Source organism: Scyliorhinus torazame, chromosome 6, assembly GCF_047496885.1.
Source record: "Scyliorhinus torazame isolate Kashiwa2021f chromosome 6, sScyTor2.1, whole genome shotgun sequence".
In the NCBI taxonomy this organism is placed as follows: Eukaryota; Metazoa; Chordata; class Chondrichthyes; order Carcharhiniformes; family Scyliorhinidae; genus Scyliorhinus; species Scyliorhinus torazame.
In genome coordinates, this window is record NC_092712.1 from 31,328,079 (window position 1) to 31,346,992 (window position 18,914).

The 18,914-nt window shown below is 51.0% G+C and overlaps 1 protein-coding gene across 5 annotated transcripts in view; it reads left to right on the top strand.

Annotated features, from left to right (window-relative positions):
• LOC140424736 (pituitary adenylate cyclase-activating polypeptide type I receptor-like) overlaps window positions 1-18,914 on the top strand; it is a 311,016-nt gene that overhangs the window by 217,017 nt on the left and 75,085 nt on the right. For all 5 annotated transcript variants that reach the window (XM_072508082.1, XM_072508080.1, XM_072508083.1 and 2 more), the window contains exons 9-11: window positions 9,057-9,117; window positions 9,545-9,614; window positions 16,745-16,836. In XM_072508082.1, coding sequence (XP_072364183.1) covers window positions 9,057-9,117; window positions 9,545-9,614; window positions 16,745-16,836 — 223 coding nt within the window. The remainder of the gene's footprint in view (window positions 1-9,056; window positions 9,118-9,544; window positions 9,615-16,744; window positions 16,837-18,914) is intronic.

Here is an 18,914-nt window from a genome sequence, read left to right on the forward strand (position 1 = left end):
CCGCAGCCGATAAGGCAGCCACGCGGCTGCGCACACGGCACACAGCCCACTGTGAACCTAGTGCCACGGGTCATATAGGTGACCCCCCAGGGCACCCCCCCAGGTGCCCTCTGGTCCCAGCCGACCCATCAGCTGTACGGGCGGGCTCCAGCACAGCCAGTGGCACCTTATTGGCCGGGATGAGTGTGTGTGGGGAGTGTAATGTGTCTGTGCGGCTGCAGCTTGTCAGCCTCCCGAGTGTCGATCACGGACCCGGCGAATCCCGCACCGTTTCTCATCGGAGTCGATTGTGTTCCACGCGGCTCCGGTGCTGGCCCCTCGGCGGTAGCGGAGTCAGTCCAGGTTCGGCGCCAGTTTTGCTGTCGTGAAAGTCTGAGCGAGTCTACGGGAGACGTTAGGGCAGGATTCTGCGCTGCCCGTCGCCGATATCGCGTTTGGCGATTGGCCGAGGAATCCCTTTGACGGCGGAATCGGGGGCGGCGCTTGTCTACGGAAGCCCCGCCCCCTCCCAAGCGCCGTCATCGCGGGGCGTGCCGCACGCCGTTGGGACGGCCTCAGGACCTCACCTGAAGGCCCTCCCCCGATGCTCCGCCCCCCCCCCCCCGGGTGGGCCGACTTCCCGACTGCGTGGGACACGTGTGCTCTCAGTTTTCGTCAACCTCGAGTGGCGGCTGCGGACTGTCCAGCGCCATCACAGTCGGGGGGGGGCCGTGACGCTGGCCAGGGGGGCTTCGGCGAAGGCTGGGGGGCGAGGGCAGGTCCAGCGGGGAACGCAACCGTCGCCATGTTGCACGGCACAACCACTGCAGGTTAAACAGGTTGGGTCTGTGCCCCTTGGCATTCAAAAGAACGAGAGGTGATGTGATTGAAAAATAGATTCTTAGGGGGGGGTTAGACAGGGTAAGTGTTGGGGGGATGTTTCCACTCCAGAGAGTGGAGGACCGGAGGGTATTGTCGCAGAATAAGGGTGTGCTCATTGAAGATGGATTTGATGAGGAATTTCTTCTCTCAGAATGGTGAATCTTTGGAATTCTTGACCCCAGGAAGTCGTGGAGGCCGAGTCCGTGAACATTTTCCAGGCTGTGATCGATAGGCTTTTAATCAGGAGGGGAATCTCTATTTTATCAACTCCAATCAAAATCCTCAATTCCTCGTGGAAATCATTCCAGAACCTCTTATATTCCAGCCAGTGCAGCCTGGATTCTATCATCTCTTCTCCTCTTCTAACCCTTGTAGCTTTAATGACATTCCAGTAAAATCTGTGCCACAATCCTTTCTGTAGGCTTTCGGTTTTCGAGAGTGACACTTACCCAAAATCGAGGGTTGAGAACTCACAGGCGATGTTTAATGGACTGAGATGGTGTTAAGATTCCAGTCCAGACCCCAGCGTTTGTTCAGAGCCGGACAAGAACTCCAAACGCTTTTTAAAAATTTGTTAAAACTGTGAGGAAAGGATGCTTCATCCCAGCAGTGGTGACTGACTAATCGGCAACTTTTATGTTTAAACAAACTTTAATTTAAACACAGAACTATCCATGTCGAAGAAATAGCTTCACAATCATCAGTTAAACAGTTCTTAAAAACAAGGAAATACTTAAACTTATACCCTAGACTTCTTATAAATATTTCAACCAAGCAACCCAATACAGTTCAAATACCACTTTAAAATAAAGTTAGCAAAACAGGTTTCCTTGCTCAGTTGTGTAGAGACTTTGGAGAGAAAGTTCATTTCAGGGTTAACCTGAAAATCCTCTCTTGTCAGAATCTTCTGATCAATCTGACAGCAGTTGGCCAAACTGCTGTTCAACTTAAAATCCTATAGTAAGAAGTCTTACAACACCAGGTTAAAGTCCAACAGGTTTGTTTTGATGTCACTAGCTTTCGGAGCGCTGCTCCTTCCTCAGGTGAATGAAGAGGTATGTTCCAGAAACGTATACATAGACAGATTCCAAGATACCAGACAATGCGTGGAATACGAGCATTAGCAGGTGATTAAATCTTTACAGATCCAGAGATGGGGTAACCCCAGGTTAAAGAGGTGTGAATTGTGTCAAGCCAGGACAGTTGGTAGGATTTTGCAGGCCAGATGGTGGGTGATGAATGTAATGCGACATGAATCCCAGGTCCCAGTTGAGGCCGCACTCATGTGTGCGGTACTTGGCTATAAGTTTCTGCTCGGCGATTCTGCGTTGTCGCGCGTCCTGAAGGCCGCCTTGGAGAACGCTTACCCGGAGATCAGAGGCTGAATGCCCTTGACTGTTGAAGTGTTCTCCGACTGGAAGGGAACATTCCTGCCTGGTGATTATCGCGCGATGTCCGTTCATTCGTTGTCGCAGTGTCTGCATGATCTCGCCAAAGTACCACGCTTCGGGACATCCTTTCCGGCAGTGTATGAGCAATCATCAGTTAAACAGTTCTTAAAAACAAGGAAATACTTAAACTTATACCCTAGACTTCACTATAAATATTTTTATAAAAGTTTCCTATGGCAAACTAAAAAAACTACGGGCAGACCTGGCTCCTCACATCAATTACATCATCTGTATCCCACTAAGGTACCACATGACCTGCTAAGCTAGGACTAAATGCAACCCCTCATAAATCGCCTACTCCGGGGAATCTCCAGCAATCGAAACACGGTTCCATTAGTTCTCCATAAACAAGCAAAGGGTTAGAATCAGCCATGACCTCACACTTTACAACCCTTAATTACAGCTTTAGCAGTCATACAGTGTGGATGTGTGTGTGTGTGTGACTGTGACAGCAGAATTCTGTTCTTCCATCAGAGCGTTGGGAAGCTGCTGCCTGTCCCGCCACGTCTTCCTCCATCTTCCCAGTGCCAACACGGAAGTCTAAGCTAGGAGACGCGACATTTCAAGGAATTCTTCATGTTTCTCCAGAGAGAGAACGCTAAGAGAAACAACCTCTGCCAGGTGACCCCATGCTGTGACGGCGAGCTTCAGAAGAATTCTATCCGAAAAGTAACATTCCTGATCTTCTCTAGCCTTTCCTTCGAAGGGGCGCTGCCCAGAACTGAACATGATGTTCCTGATGTTGTTCAACCAGGGCCATGTCGCAAAATCTGTTCCCCTTGATATTTTATCCCCTTTACAGGATCTGGGCGCCCACTGTCCAGATCAGCATTTATTGCCCATCCCTAATTGCCCCTCGGGAAGGTGGCGGTGAGCTGCCTCCTTGAACCATTGCAGTCCTTGAGGTGTAGGTACACCCACTGTGCTGTTAGGGAGGGAGTTCCAGGATTTTGTCCCAGCGACAGTGGAGGAACAGCCGGTATATTTCCAAGTCGGGATGGTGAGTGGTTTGTAGGGGGGTCGTCCAGGAATGAATATTGAAGGTGGTGCATTTCCCTGGATGGTGTTGAGCTTCTTGAGTGTTGTGGGAGCTGCACTCATCCAGGCAAGTGGAGAATATTCCATTACACCTCTGACTTGTGTCTTGTCCGAAGTGGACAGGCTTTTAGGGGTCAGGAGGTGAGGTATTGGCAAAGGATTCCTAGCCTTTGACCTGCCCTGGTAGCCACAGTATTAATATAGCTCGTCCAGTTCAGTTTCTGATCAATGGTAATTGATTGTGGGGATTCAGCGATGGCAATGCCATTGAATGTCAAGGGGCGACGTCCGGCTCTTGAATGTCCGGCGCGCCCGCAGAACGCCGGGACCCATCCGGATCGCAAACATGCCCCCCTAGCAACCCCTCTACCTCAACCAGTGCCCGGGACCCTGCCAGACGCGACCCCAGATACGTAAACAGCGCCCTGGTCCCCGCCAGTGCCCCGGACCCCGCCAGACGCGACCACCTACCTTCCACAAGAGCTGACGTCTCCCATCGGATCCCAGGATCGTCCAGCCGCAGCCGCCGCCCAAGGAAGCGAGGGAAACGCGGCGGTCTGCAGGTTAGACTGAAGCAACGCGGTTTCAAGACCCCTCTCCCCAGCATACTCCTGGCAAACGTCCAAGCGATCGAAAACAAGCTGGATGAACTTAACGCCAGACTTACCTCTCAGAGGGAGTAAGAGACTGCTGTGTGCTCTGTTTCACAGAGCCATGGCTCACCCCCGCCTCACCAGACTGTGCCATACAACCTGAAGGCTTCTCAATTCACCGGGCGGACCGCACGGCATCATCAGGCAAAGCGAAGGGTGGAGGGGTTTGCCTCCTCATCAACTCCTCCTGGTGCTTGGATGTGGCGACCCTGGCGACCTCCTGCTCCCCAGACCTGGAATACCTGACCGTGAAGTGCCGCCCATATTATCTTCCACGTGAGTTCACTTCAGCCATTATCACAGCGGTCTAAATCCCACCCCAGGCAGAAGTGAGGAAGGTGCTGGATGAACTATAAACAGTAATAAACAACTACGAAACAGAACACCCGGAGGCCTTGTTCATCATGGCCGGAGACTTCAACAAGGCCAATCTCAAGAGTGTCCTGCCAAAATTCCACCAGCACATCTCCTGTCCCACCAGGGGCGACAACACTCTTGACCACTGCTACTCAAAAATCAAGGGCGCCTACCGTTCCATCCCCCGACCGCACTTTGGGAAATCAGACCATAAGACGTTACTTCTCCCGGCATACAAGCAGAAACTCAAGCGGGAGAATCCAGCTAAGAAGGTTGTGCAGTGCTGGTCCGAGGAGACAGAAGAGCTCTTGCGTGACTGCTTAGAGACAGTGGACTGGTCCATATTTAAGAACTCAGCGACCAACTTAAATGAGTATGCCACCACCGTCACAGACTTCATCAGCAAATGTGTGGACGACTGCGTGCCAAAGAAAGCAGTACGTGTGTTCCCCAACCGGAAACCATGGCTCAATCGCGAGATTGACTGCCTGCTGAAGGACAGATCTGAGGCGTTCAACCCTGACCTATACAAGAAATCCAGGTACGACCTCCGCAAAGCCATCCGAGATGCCAAGAGAGAATATCAAACCAAGCTAGAGTCACAGACAGACTCTCGGCGGTTGTGGCAAGGACTAAACAACATAACGGGCTACAAAGCGAAGCCGAACAGTATCTCTGGCAGCAGCGCACCCCTCCCCGATGAACTCAATGCATTCTATGCTCGGTTCGAGCAGGTAACCAACAATCCGCTGTCGAGTGCCCCAGCAGCCCATAATTCACCCATACCCACCATCACAGCTTCCGAAGTCAGATCGGCCTTCCTGAAAGTGAACCCTCGGAAGGCGACGGGCCCGGACGGGATCCCTGGTCGTGCACTCAGAGCCTGCGCGGACCAGCTGGCAGAGGTGTTCGCGGACATCTTTAACCTGTCCCTACTCCACTGCAAGGTCCCCACCTGCTTCAAGAAGACCACCATCATACCGGTACCAAAGAAGAACCAGGCAACGTGCCTCAATGACTACCGTCCAGTGGCCCTGACTTCAGTCGTAATGAAGTGCTTCGAGAGGTTGGTCATGAAGCGCATCATCTCCATACTCCCAGAACGCCTTGATCCACTGCAATTCGCATACCACCGCAACCGGTCCACATCAGATGCCATTTCCCTGGCCCTACACTCATCCCTAGAGCATCTTGAAAACAAGGACTCCGACATCAGACTCCTATTTATTGACTACAGATCCGCCTTCAACACCATAATCCCAGCCAAGCTCATATCAAAGCTCCAAAACCTAGGACTTGGCTCCCCACTCTGCAACTGGATCCTCGATTTTCTGACCAACAGACCACAATCAGTAAGAATAAACAACAACACCTCCTCCATAATAGTCCTCAACACCGGCGCCCCGCAAGGCTGCGTACTTAGCCCCCTACTCTACTCCCTGTACACACACGACTGCGTGGCAAAATTTGGTCCCAACTCCATCTACAAGTTTGCTGACGATACGACCATAGTGGGCCGGATCTCGAATAACGATGAGTCCGAATACAGGAGGGAGATAGAGAACCTAGTGGAGTGGTGTAGCGACAACAATCTCTCCCTCAATGCCAGCAAAACTAAAGAGCTGGTAATTGACTTCAGGAAGAAAAGTACTGTACACACCCCTGTCAGCATCAACGGGGCCAAGGTGGAGATGGTTAGCAGTTTCAAATTCCTAGGGGTGCACATCTCCAAAAATCTGTCCTGGCCCACCCACGTCGACGCTACCACCAAGAAAGCACAACAGCGCCTATACTTCCTCAGGAAACTATGGAAATTCGGCATGTCCACATTGACTCTTATCAACTTTTACAGATGCACCATAGAAAGCATCCTATCGGGCTGCATCACAGCCTGGTATGGCAACTGCTCGGCCCAGGACCGCAAGAAACTTCAGAGAGTCGTGAACACCGCCCAGTCCATCACACGAACCTGCCTCCCATCCATTGACTCCATCTACACTTCCCGCTGCCTGGGGAAAGCGGGCAGCATAATCAAAGATCCCTCCCACCCGGCTTACTCACTCTTCCAACTTCTTCCATCGGGCAGGAGATACAGAAGTCTGAGAACACGCACGAACAGATTCAAAAACAGCTTCTTCCCCACTGTCACCAGACTCCTAAATGACCCTCTTATGGACTGACCTCATTAACACTACACCCTGTATGCTTCATCCGATGCCGGTGCTTTTGTAGTTACATTGTATATGTTGTGTTGCCCTGTTATGTATTTTCTTTTATTCCCTTTTCTTCTCATGTACTAAATGATCTGTTGAGCTGCTCGCAGAAAAATACTTTTCACTGTACCTCGGTACACGTGACAATAAACAAATCCAATTAGACCCTCTCTTGTAGGAGATGGTCATTGCCTGGCACTTGTGTGGCATGAATGTAACTTGGCCGCTTGTCAGCCCAAGCCTGGATATGGTCCAGGTCTTGCTGCATTTGGACATGGACTGCTTCAGTATCTGAGGAGGCGCGAATGGTGCTGAACATTGTGCAGTCATCGGAAAACATCCCAACTTCTGATCTTGCGATGGAAGGGAGGTCGTCGATGAAGCAGCTGAAGATGTTTGGGCCTGGGACACTACCCTGAGGAACTCCTGCAGTGATGTCCTGGAGCTGAGATGATTGACCTCCAACCACCACAACCATCTTCCTTTGTGCCTGGCATGACTCCAATCCCTGATTCGCATGGACTCCAATTTAGCTCAGGCTCCCTCCTTAATGCCATACTCGATCGAATGCTGCCTTGATGTCAAGGGCAGGCAGACAGTCTCACCTCACCTCTGGAGTTCAATTGTCTATGTTTGGATCACGGCTGTAATAAGGTGAGAAACTGGGTAATTCTGGCAGAACGTCAACTGGTTGTGAAGGTTTGTATTGCATTTGCCTTTCTGATTATTCTTTGTCGTGATCTCTCTAACTGATCCCAAAATTCTCCACTGCGTGTAACCATTCACCATTTGAACAATACTCTGATCTATTTTGCTTTTATACTTGACGCTGTCACATTTACTTCGTTGAAATAATACTGCCACCATTTTTCAGCTACCAATGCCTCTTATGTTCTTGCCCATACTGTTGACTGCACCACCAAGCTTTCTATCATACTGGATCTATGGCTTTTCCTCAATAAATATAACAAATAATTTAAACAAAGCTTGGCAGTTAACTGTCAATCACGATCAACTAGTGCATTCTCCATGGCGACGCCTCGACCACACAGTATGAATTTTTGTCTTCCCCTTATACTGGTATTCATGCAAAGTGTCCTGAGGCACACAAGACAAAAAGCTTCCACATGTCTCCTTTTCAAGGGGGTAGCACGGCTGCACAGTGGTTAGCACCGTTGCTTCACAGCTCCAGGGTCCCATGTTCGATTCCCGGCTTGGGTCTGTGAGTTCTCCCCGTGCCTGCGCGGGTTTCCTCCGGGTGCTCCGGTTTCCTCCCACAGTGCAAAGATGTGCAGGTTAGGTGGATTGGCCATGCTAAATTACCCCTCAGTGTCCAAAAACAAAAAGGTTGGGTGGGGTTATTGGGTTATGGGATGATGGGGATAGGGTGGGTGTGTGAGGGTGACCTTTCCCAAAGGCTGGTGCAGACTCGATGGGCCGAACGGCCTCCTTCTGCACTGTAGATTCTATGAACAATGCTAAAGTAAGGGGTGTGAGGTTAGTGGCTTGGGGGGTGGAGGGGGGGGGGGGGGGTAGCATAAACACCGACATAGATGAGTTGGGTCAAAGGGCTTGTTTCTGAGTAAAAATAGGAAGGCACCAAATATTTTATATTTCAGATTATCACACAAGTTACTAGCGACAGGTGATCGGTTGTGACTTCCGGGAGCTGACTACCGACGTTTAGGCTACTGAGGGAGTGCCGCACTGCCGGAGGTGCCGTCTCTTGGATGAGACATTAAACCGAGGCCCCACGTGCCCACCCCACCCCCGCTTCCCGGTGGAAGATCCTCTTTGTGGTCCTGGCCAAGGTTTGGACCTCGACTTGGACCGTGCCATACCACAGAAACAGTTTAGGCTTCATCACCTTGCTGTTTACGGGGGCTTGCTGTGCACAAACTGGCTGCAGCGTTGAGGCACGATCAATTGGACAAAGACGATAGTTGAATCCAACTGAGGTTTTATTGCTATCAGATGTGTGGCCTCCCGCAGCAGCTGGCGAAATGGCTGCTGGCTGGAGGACACGCATATTTATACCCCGCCTCTTGGGCGGAGCCAGAGGGCAGGGACTCCCGGCAAACCTGTAGTACAGGTCCTACCGTACATCACCTAATACAGGTGCAACAGTGGTTTACCACAAGCGTTTCCTGCAGTGCGACAGTGACTTCACTCCCTTAATACCCCAGTGGCTGTAAAGGGCTTTGGGGACGGCCTGAGGTTATGCTCGGCCCCATATAAATAAATTTCGACTTTTTTGTAAACGTGAGCGCTCAGGTGCAGTGTGATTGACCGACACCAGGTGGCAGCAGATACCCACTGATGCCCCCCCGCCCCGCTCCTCCTCCCCACCACTGGCCCCCCTCCCCTGAGCCCAGTTTCCTCACGCAAAGTAAGAATAATTGAAAAATCAGGGCCGACGAAAAGAAAATGTGTATCTTGAAGTGGTAAAGAAAATTGTGCTTGTGGTTGTTTTTATCTTGCAGGCACCCCCACCATCTGCGTGACAGTGTGGACAGTGCTGAGACTTCATTTCGATGATTCCGGGTGCGTTTTTCATCTTCCATCTGATGGGCGTGGAGGCGTATGTATGTGTGCGTGTGCGCGTGTGTGTGGGAGAGGGGAGGGTGTGTGCGAAAGGAGTGAAGGGTCCATGTCATAACCCCCGTGAGGAAACCATCGTTGATCTCCCCGTGGGAGCCGTGGACCACGAGCTGCCCAGGCAGGGGCCGAGGCCTACCACCTTGGGGCTCGTTGTGAGCAGGGGGTAAAAGGAGGCCCCGATCAGGGCCTGGGGAGATACGTCCTCCCAGCTCGGACTGCACTGGGAGTGAGGTGCTGCCAGATGCCGACCGTTGTAAATAGGCCTGCCTTCCGTTGGACGTCGACCTGCTGTGTGTTGGTGTCGTCCAGTTTGTTCCACGGCAGCCCTGCCCTGCTCTGAGTAACACGTTGTCCTTTCCTCTCCTTCCAGCTGCTGGGAGACCAATGAGCACCGAGCCCTGTGGTGGATTATCAAAGGCCCAGTCATCGCCTCAATCATGGTAAAGATACCAAGCTGGAAGGACTGGGGCCTCCTATTAAAGGAATCCGCTCAGCCATTCTCTTCACGTTCCCCGAGAACACGGGGGTGGGGGTGGGGGGGGGGGGGGACAGTTTAAAAACAAGGGTCATTCAAAGACGGAGGTGAAGAGAAATCTTGGCTCTCAGCGGGTCTTTGATGAAGGCAGTGTGACTGAATACCCTGAAGGCAGAGCTAGATAGATGCCTGCCCGACACGGTTATCAGGGGTGAGGCAGGAACATGGGGCTGAGGTTAACAAAGAACAAAGAAATGTACAGCACAGGAACAGGCCCTTCGGCCCTCCACGCCCGTGCCGACCATGCTGCCCGACTAAACTTCAATCTTCTACACTTCCTGGGTCCGTATCCCTCTATTCCCATCCTATTCATGTATTTGTAAAGATGCCCCTTAAATGTCCCTATCGTCCCTGCTTCCACCACCTCCTCCGGTAGCGAGTTCCAGGCACCCACTACCCTCTGCGTAAAAAACTTGCCTCGTACATCTACTCTAAACCTTGCCCCTCTCACCTTAAACCTATGCCCCCTAGTAATTGACCCCTCTACCCTGGGGAAAAGCCTCTGACTATCCACTCTGTCTATGCCCCTCATAATTTTGTAGACCTCTATCAGGTCTCCCCTCAACCTCCGTCGTTCCAGTGAGAACACACCGAGTTTATTCAACTGCTCCTCATAGCTAATGCCCTCCATACCAGGCAACATTCTGGTAAATCTCTTCTGCACCCTCTCTAAAGCCTCCACGTCCTTCTGGTAGTGTGGCGACCAGAATTGAACACAATACTCCAAGTGTGGCCTAACTAAGGTTCTATACAGCTGCAACATGACTTGCCAATTCTTATACTCAATGCCCCGGCCAATGAAGGCAAGCATGCCGTATGCCTTCTTGACTACCCTCTCCACCTGTGTTGCCCCTTTCAATGACCTGTGGACCTGTACTCCTAGATCTCTTTGACTTTCAATACTCTTGAGGGTTCTACCATTCACTGTATATTCCCTACCTGCATTAGACCTTCCAAAATGCATTACTTCACATTTGTCCGGATTAAACTCCATCTGCCATCTCTCCGTCCAAGTCTCCAGACAATCTAAATCCTGCTGTATCCTCCGACAGTCCTCATCGCTATCCGCAATTCCACCAACCTTTGTGTCGTCTGCAAACTTACTAATCAGACCAGTTACATTTTCCTCCAAATCATTTATATATACTACAAAGAGCAAAGGTCCCAGCACTGATCCCTGTGGAACACCACTGGTCACAGCCCTCCAATTAGAAAAGCATCCCTCCATTGCTACTCTCTGCCTTCTATGGCCTAGCCACTTCTGTATCCAACTTGCCAGCTCACCCCTGATCCCGTGTGACTTCACCTTTTGTACTAGTCTACCATGAGGGACCTTGTCAAAGGCCTTACTGAAGTCCATATAGACAACATCTACTGCCCTACCTGCATCAATCATCTTAGTGACCTCCTCGAAAAACTCTATCAAGTTAGTGGGACACGACCTCCCCTTCACAAAACCGTGCTGCCTCTCACTAATACGTCCATTTGCTTCCAAATGGGAGTAGATCCTGTCTCGAAGAATTCTCTCCAGTAATTTCCCTACCACTGAAGTAAGGCTCACCGGCCTGTAGTTTCCGGGATTATCCTTGCTACCCTTCTTAAACAGAGGAACAACATTGGCTATTCTCCAGTCCTCCGGGACATCCCCTGAAGACAGCGAGGATCCAAAGATTTCTGTCAAGGCCTCAGCAATTTCCTCTCCAGCCTCCTTCAGTATTCTGGGGTAGATCCCATCAGGCCCTGGGGACTTATCTACCTTAATATTTTTTAAGACACCCAACACCTCGTCTTTTTGGATCACAATGTGACCCAGGCTATCTACACCCCCTTCTCCAGACTCAACATCTACCAATTCCTTCTCTTTGGTGAATACTGATGCAAAGTATTCAATTAGTACCTCGCCCACTTCCTCTGGCTCCACACATAGATTCCCTTGCCTATCCTTCAGTGGGCCAACCCTTTCCCTGGCTACCCTCTTGCTTTTTATGTACGTGTAAAAAGCCTTGGGATTTTCCTTAACCCTATTTGCCAATGACATTTCGTGACCCCTTCTAGCCCTCCTGACTCCTTGCTTAAGTTCCTTCCTACTTTCCTTATATTCCACGCAGGCTTCGTCTGTTCCCAGCCTTTTAGCCCTGACAAATGCCTCCTTTCTCTTTTTGACGAGGCCTACAATATCACTCATCATCCAAGGTTCCCGAAAATTGCCGTATTTATCTTTCTTCCTCACAGGAACATGCCGGTCCTGTATTCCTTTCAACTGCCACTTGAAAGCCTCCCACATGTCAGATGTTGATTTGCCCTCAAACATCCGCCCCCAATCTATGTTCTTCAGTTCCCGCCTAATATTGTTATAATTAGCCTTCCCCCAATTTAGCACATTCATCCTCGGACCACTCTTATCCTTGTCCACCAGTACTTTAAAACTTACTGAATTGTGGTCACTGTTACCGAAATGCTCCCCTACTGAAACATCTACCACCTGGCCGGGCTCATTCCCCAATACCAGGTCCAGTACCGCCCCTTCCCTAGTTGGACTGTCTACATATTGTTTTAAGAAGCCCTCCTGGATGCTCCTTACAAACTCCGCCCCGTCTAAGCCCCTGGCACTAAGTGAGTCCCAGTCAATATTGGGGAAGTTGAAGTCTCCCATCACCACAACCCTGTTGTTTTTACTCTTTTCCAAAATCTGTCTACCTATCTGCTCCTCTATCTCCCGCTGGCTGTTGGGAGGCCTGTAGTATACCCCCAACATTGTGACTGCACCCTTCTTATTCCTGATCTCTCCCCATATAGCCTCACTGCCCTCTGAGGTGTCCTCTCGCAGTACAGCTGTGATATTCTCCCGAACAAGTAGCGCAACTCCACCTCCCCTTTTACATCCTCCTCTATCCCGCCTGAAACATCTAAATCCTGGAACGTTTAGCTGCCAATCCTGCCCTTCCCTCAACCAGGTCTCTGTAATGGCAACAACATCATAGTTCCAAGTACTAATCCAAGCTCTAAGTTCATCTGCCTTACCCGTAATGCTCCTTGCATTAAAACATATGCACTTCAGGCCACCAGACCCGCTGTGTTCAGCAACTTCTCCCTGTCTGCTCTGCCTCAGAGCCACACTGTCCCTATTCCCTAGTTCTCCCTCAATGCTCTCACCTTCTGACCTATTGCTCCCGTGCCCACCCCCCTGCCATACTAGTTTAAACCCTCCCGTGTGACACTAGCAAACCTCGCGGCCAGGATATTTATGCCTCTCCGGTTTAGATGCAACCCGTCCTTCTTATACAGGTCACACCTGCCCCGGAAGAGCTCCCAGTGGTCCAGATAATGGAAACCCTCCCTCCTACACCAGCTGTTTAGCCACGTGTTTAGCTGCTCTATCTTCCTCTTTCTAGCCTCACTGGCACGTGGCACAGGGAGTAATCCCGAGATTACAACCCTCGAGGTCCTGTCTTTTAACTTTCTGCCTAGCTCCCTGAACTCCTGCTGCAGGACCTCATGCCCCTTCCTGCCTATGTCGTTAGTACCAATATGTACAACGACCTCTGCCTGTTTGCCCTCCCCCTTCAGGATGCCCTCTACCCGTTCGGAGACATCCTGGACCCTGGCACCAGGGAGGCAACATACCATCCTGGAGTCTCTTTCACGTCCACAGAAGCGCCTATCTGTGCCCCTGACTATAGAGTCCCCTATTACTATTACTCTTCTGCGCTTTGACCCTCCCTTCTGAACATCAGAGCCAGCCGTGGTGCCACTGCTCTGGCTGCTGCTGTTTTCCCCTGATAGGCTATCCCCCCCGACAGTATCCAAAGGGGTATATCTGTTCGAGAGGGGGACAACCACGGGGGATTCCTGCACTGACTGCCTGCCCTTTCTGGTGGTCACCCATTTCTCTGCCTGCACCTTGGGTGTGACCACATTTACATAACTGCGATCTATGACGCTTTCCGCCACCTGCATGCTCCTAAGTGCATCCAATTGCTGCTCCAACCGAACCATGCGGTCTGTGAGGAGCTCCAGTTGGGTGCACTTTCTGCAGATGAAGCTATCCGGGACGCTGGAAGCCTCCCGGACCTGCCACATCTCACAGTCAGAGCACAGCACCCCTCTAACTGACATTGCGTCAATTAATTAAAATTAAAACTAAAATTTGTCTTTTTTTTTAAATATTTTTTTTTAAATTTCAAAGTTACTGTCAACTATCTGTTTCCTAGCACTAGATTTCTAATAGAAATGCGATAGCTTACAATCAGATCAGCCGTGATCTTACTGAATGGCGGAGCAGGCTTGAGGGGGCCGAGCGGCCTAGTAATCCAAAGACCCGGGGTAGTGGCCTGGGGACCCGGGGTCGAATCCCGCCTTGGCAGATGGGGAAATCAGAATTTTAAAAGTCTAAAGGTGACCGTGAAAACATTGTCGATTGTTGTAAAGCACCATGTGGTCACTACAGGGAAGGAAACCTGCCGTCCTCGCCTGGTCTGACCTACAGCAATGTGGTTGTCTCTCAAACGCCCTCAGGGTTGGGCATTAGTAAATGCTGGCCTGGCCAGACAACGCCCAAATTAAACGAATACAACAAAGGCAGAGTGTTCAAGAGCAGATCCGCATTGATGGAATCTGGTGAAGGCAGAGGGTGCCAGGGACAATGAGAATCAACGCTGGTCTCAGAGGGCCCAGTTTAACCGGAGCGAGTCTATGTCAGGTTTTGGCCGTATTTATCATAGAATTTACAGTGCAGAAGGAGGCCATTCGGCCCATCGAGTCTGCACCGGCTCTTGGAAAGAGCACCCTACCCAAGCCCACACCTCCACCCTATCCCCATAACCCAGTAACCCCACCCAACACTAAGGGCAATTTTGGACACTAAGGGCAATTTCGCTTGGCCAATCCACCTAACCTGCACATCTTTGGACTGTGGGAGGAAACCGGAGCACCCGGAGGAAACCCACGCACACACGGGGAGGACGTGCAGACTCCGCACAGACAGTGACCCAAGCCGGAATCGAACCTGGGACCCTGGAGCTGTGAAGCAACTGTGCTAATCACTGTGCTACCGTGTTGCCCGGTTAGGTCCCCGGCACCAGGAGAATGAGCCTAACACTCATTTAAATATGCAGATCTGGATCACGACCAGTGAAGGCGAAAGCAAGATTGCGACGTCTCTCGAAACTCCATTAAATCCCGCACAGCGCTTTGAGCGTCGCAAAACTCACGAGAGGCCCCTCGCGAGATTCAGCGGGCTCTTCCCGACGGCAAGTTGGGCCCGAAGAGGCCGTTAAATTGTGTTTCGGGGAAAAGGATTCCGGTGAGGTGGGAGGAGTCCCAGGATTACTCGACCAGTGAAAATGCCACAACACCACCGCCGCCCCCTTGGGGGTGGATGATGTAAATGCAGGCCTTGTCAGCTTCGCCCATGTCCCGCAAAAGGGTAAATGAAAATCCCTCAGACACAGTACACGTCGATTCCTGAACCCTTCTCTAGAATAACCTTTCACAGACGCGTGATATACGGACATTTATACATGTTTTTTAATAAATCAAAAACAAATTAACTAATGAATAATAAAAGTGAATTAAATTGAGTTGGAACATGGGAGAACAAGAGCAGATTGGTTATTTTACTGGTCTTGCAATCTGGAGACAAGAGTTCAAATCCAACCACGGCAAGCAGAGGAATTAAACTCAATTCATGAAATAAACCTTGGCTAAATAGCTGGTCATAGTAATGGCGGCACAGTGGTTAGCACTGCTGCCTCACAGCGCCAGGGAGCCGGGTTCAATTCCGGCCTCGGGTGACTGTGCGGAGTCTGCACGTTCTCCCCGTGTTTGCGTGGGTTTCCTCCGGGTGCTCCGGTTTCCTCCCACAGTCCAAAGATGTGCAGGTTAGGTGGATTGGCCATGATAAATTGACCCTTAGTGTCCAAAGATGTGCAGGTTAGGTGGGGTTACAGGGATAGAGTGGGGTGCTAGGAGTGGACTAGGTAGGGTGCTCTTTTGGAGGGTCAGTGCAGGCTCGAGGGGCCGAATGGCCTTCTTCTGCACTGGAGGGTTTCATCGAAAAACTACTGGCGTGTTGTAAAACTACTGGCGTGGTTCGTTAATGTCCTTTAGGGAAGGAAATCTGCCGTCCTTACCTGGTCTGGCCTACATGTGACTCCAGACCCACAGCAAGGTGACTGATACCTAACTGCCCTTACCTCAGGAAGGATGTACTGTCCATGGAGGGAGTACAACGAAGGTTCATCAGACTAATCTTGGGGATGGTAGGATTGTCCAAAGAGAGATTGAGGAGACTGGGTCTGCATTCTCTGGAGTTTAGATGAATATGAGATGATCTTATTGACATGTACAGAGTTCTTATCGAGATCGACAGAATAATTGCAAGAAGGATGTGAAATGAAAATCGCTTATTGTCACATGTAGGCTTCAAATGAAGTTACTGTGAAAAGACCCTAGTCGCCACATTCCGGCGCCTGTTCAGGGAGGCTGGTACGGGAATTGAACCGTGCTGCTGGCCTGCCTTGGCCTGCTTTCAAAGCCAGCGATTTAGCCCAGTGTGCTAAACCAGCCCCTGCGGATGTTTCCCCTTATTGGGGGTCCGGGGGTGGGGGGGATAGTGGGGGGGGGGGGGTGGAATCTCGAACCAGGGACACAGCCTCAGGATAAGGGGTAGAAGATCAGACATGATCCAGTAAAGTGGCAGAGCGGGCTGGAGGGGCTGAATGGCCTACACCCGCTCCAATGTTCCAAGGTCGACGGGGGACGAGCAACGAATGCAGTCCTTGGCAGCGATGTCCACGTCCTTGTATCCGAACCAGTAAGACCACAGCAAGAGGAGTAGGCCATTCGGCCCCTCGAGCCTGGCTGCGCTGCCTGGGCTTCATTCGCGCAGAACATCGGCCAGGTGGCAACACGGGGGTTAAAGTTCACCTGGGTTTTGGTTATCGATTGGAGCCGGCGGTTGGGTGGGGCGACTCTTCACGCGCAAGGGAAAGTTCCACAAACTGACTCGTGCCCTTCTTGTGCTTATTTCATCAGGTCAACTTCATCCTGTTCATTGGCATCATATTTATTCTGGTGCAAAAGCTCCAGTCGCCTGACATCGGAGGCAACGAGTCCAGCATTTACTTGTAAGTGTTTGATATTTGACTTGGAACTTTGCGTTGGGTGAAAATACCTTCCGTGATGCACAGAGGACATTTGTCACACGGGTATTTTTAGGATGCGTTTGAATTACCCCCAACGTGATTTTTGTTATTCCTTATGCAGTTAGTCTGGGACGCTTCCGGGCTACCTGCGGTGTAGTCAGGTCTGGCAGGTCTCGCTGAGCAGGAGCTTAGCGCTCTGAGTGCTGCCCCCTTCAAAGTCACTGGCCCTGACTGCGACATTGGCTATGAAGGGTGGGGGTATGTGGCACCAGCCTCCCATTGTGCACATCACCCGCTTTGCAGTCAATGGGAATTCAGGAGAGCCGCAAGAATCGCCGAATCTTACAGCACAGAAGGAAGGCCCATCATATCCGTACCAGCCCAGATAGAGCAATCCAGTCTAATGCCACCTTCCAGTTCCGGGTCTGGCGCCCTGGAGGTGGCTCCGATGGCTTCGCCAAGTTTTTGTTGAAATGATTAAACTTTCTGCCTCTCAGGCAATTGAGTTTCCCACCACCCTCTGGGTCATAACCTTATTACTGAATCATTTTTTAAAAAAAGAAGTCAGGGAAGAAAATGTTCAATCATTCAATAAGATGATGGTGGAGTCGTGGTAATGTCACTGGGCTAGAAATACAGGTGCCCGGCTAATACTCTGGAGGCACGGGTTCAAATCCCACCACGGCAGCTGGTGGTGGAACTTAAACTCAATTCATGAATCTAAATTGAAGATCATTATTATTGGAAACTGGAAGCAACTCTGTGATGATGACCATGAATCTATCATTGACTGTCTTAAAAACCCATCGAGTTCACTAACGTCCCTACCCCCGGTCTGGCCGACATGTGACTCCAGACCCACAGCAATGCGGTTGACTCTTAATAATAATAATCTTTATTAGTGTCACAAGTAGGCTTACATTAACACTGCAATGAAGTTACTGTGAAAAGCCCCTAGTCGCCACATTCAGGCGCCTGTTCGGGTACACAGAGGGAGAGTTCAGAATGTCCATTTCACCGAACAGCCGGGAATCGAACCTGGGACCCTGGCGCACTGAAGCAACAGTGCTGACCACTGTGTGACCGTGCTGCCCTCTGAAATGGCTGAGCAAGCCTCTCCGTTCACGGGCAATTAGGGATGGGCAATAAATGCTGTCCCAGCCAGCGATGGCCACATCCCCTGAAATAATAATATAAGATGAAAACTTTACTGCGCAGCTGAAGTGGGGGTAGTGAGATAATCGCAACTGGTTGATGTAAGATTGTCCAGCGTTCCTTCTGAATTCCCATTTGCATTTATTCACGACTGCCGGATATTTATGGGCCCCCCCACCCCCACCCGAGTGATCTCCTGAGCAAGTGGAGCCATTTCCTCTACGTCCAGCTGATCAAAGCCCTTTAAAGATCTCTCACTCTTAACCTCGCCTAAACCTCCTCGTCAGGGGCTCGCCCGAGGGTCGACACCTGCGGTTTGACTCTCCCGGTTCTTGGCCGCGTGCTTCCCGACAGCTGAAGGCGGCCCGCCGTTCGCTGGTCGCCGGATACTCAGTTCCCGCTGCCGTCAATGGGAATTGCCACTGAAGCCATCCCACACCGCCGGGAAACCCGCGGGCGGGGACGGCCAGAGAATCCTGGCGCCGGCAAACGGCCAGAGAATTCCGGCCCCAGTCTGTGTCCAGGGGTGAACCATGCCTGAAAATTCCGTTCCTGAGTGCTTTTTTCTGGCTTTTGGCCGTCTGTCTGACTGTCGCATTGAATAGAAAAGCAGGGGGAGATATGGTGAACCTGGGCCACACCAGGATGCTTGAGAGGGGGCAGAGGACAGCTAACAGAATGGTCCCATGGGTGGGGAATCCTTGTGAAATGAAATGAAAATGACTTATTGTCACGAGTAGGCTTCAAATGAAGTTCCTGTGAAAAGCCCCTAGTCGCCACATTCCGGCGCCTGTTCGGGGAGGCTGGTACGGGAATTGAACCGTGCTGCTGGCCTGCCTTGGTCTGCTTTCAAAGCCAGCGATTTAGCCCTGTGCTAAACAGCCAAGGATATGTTGCAGAAATCA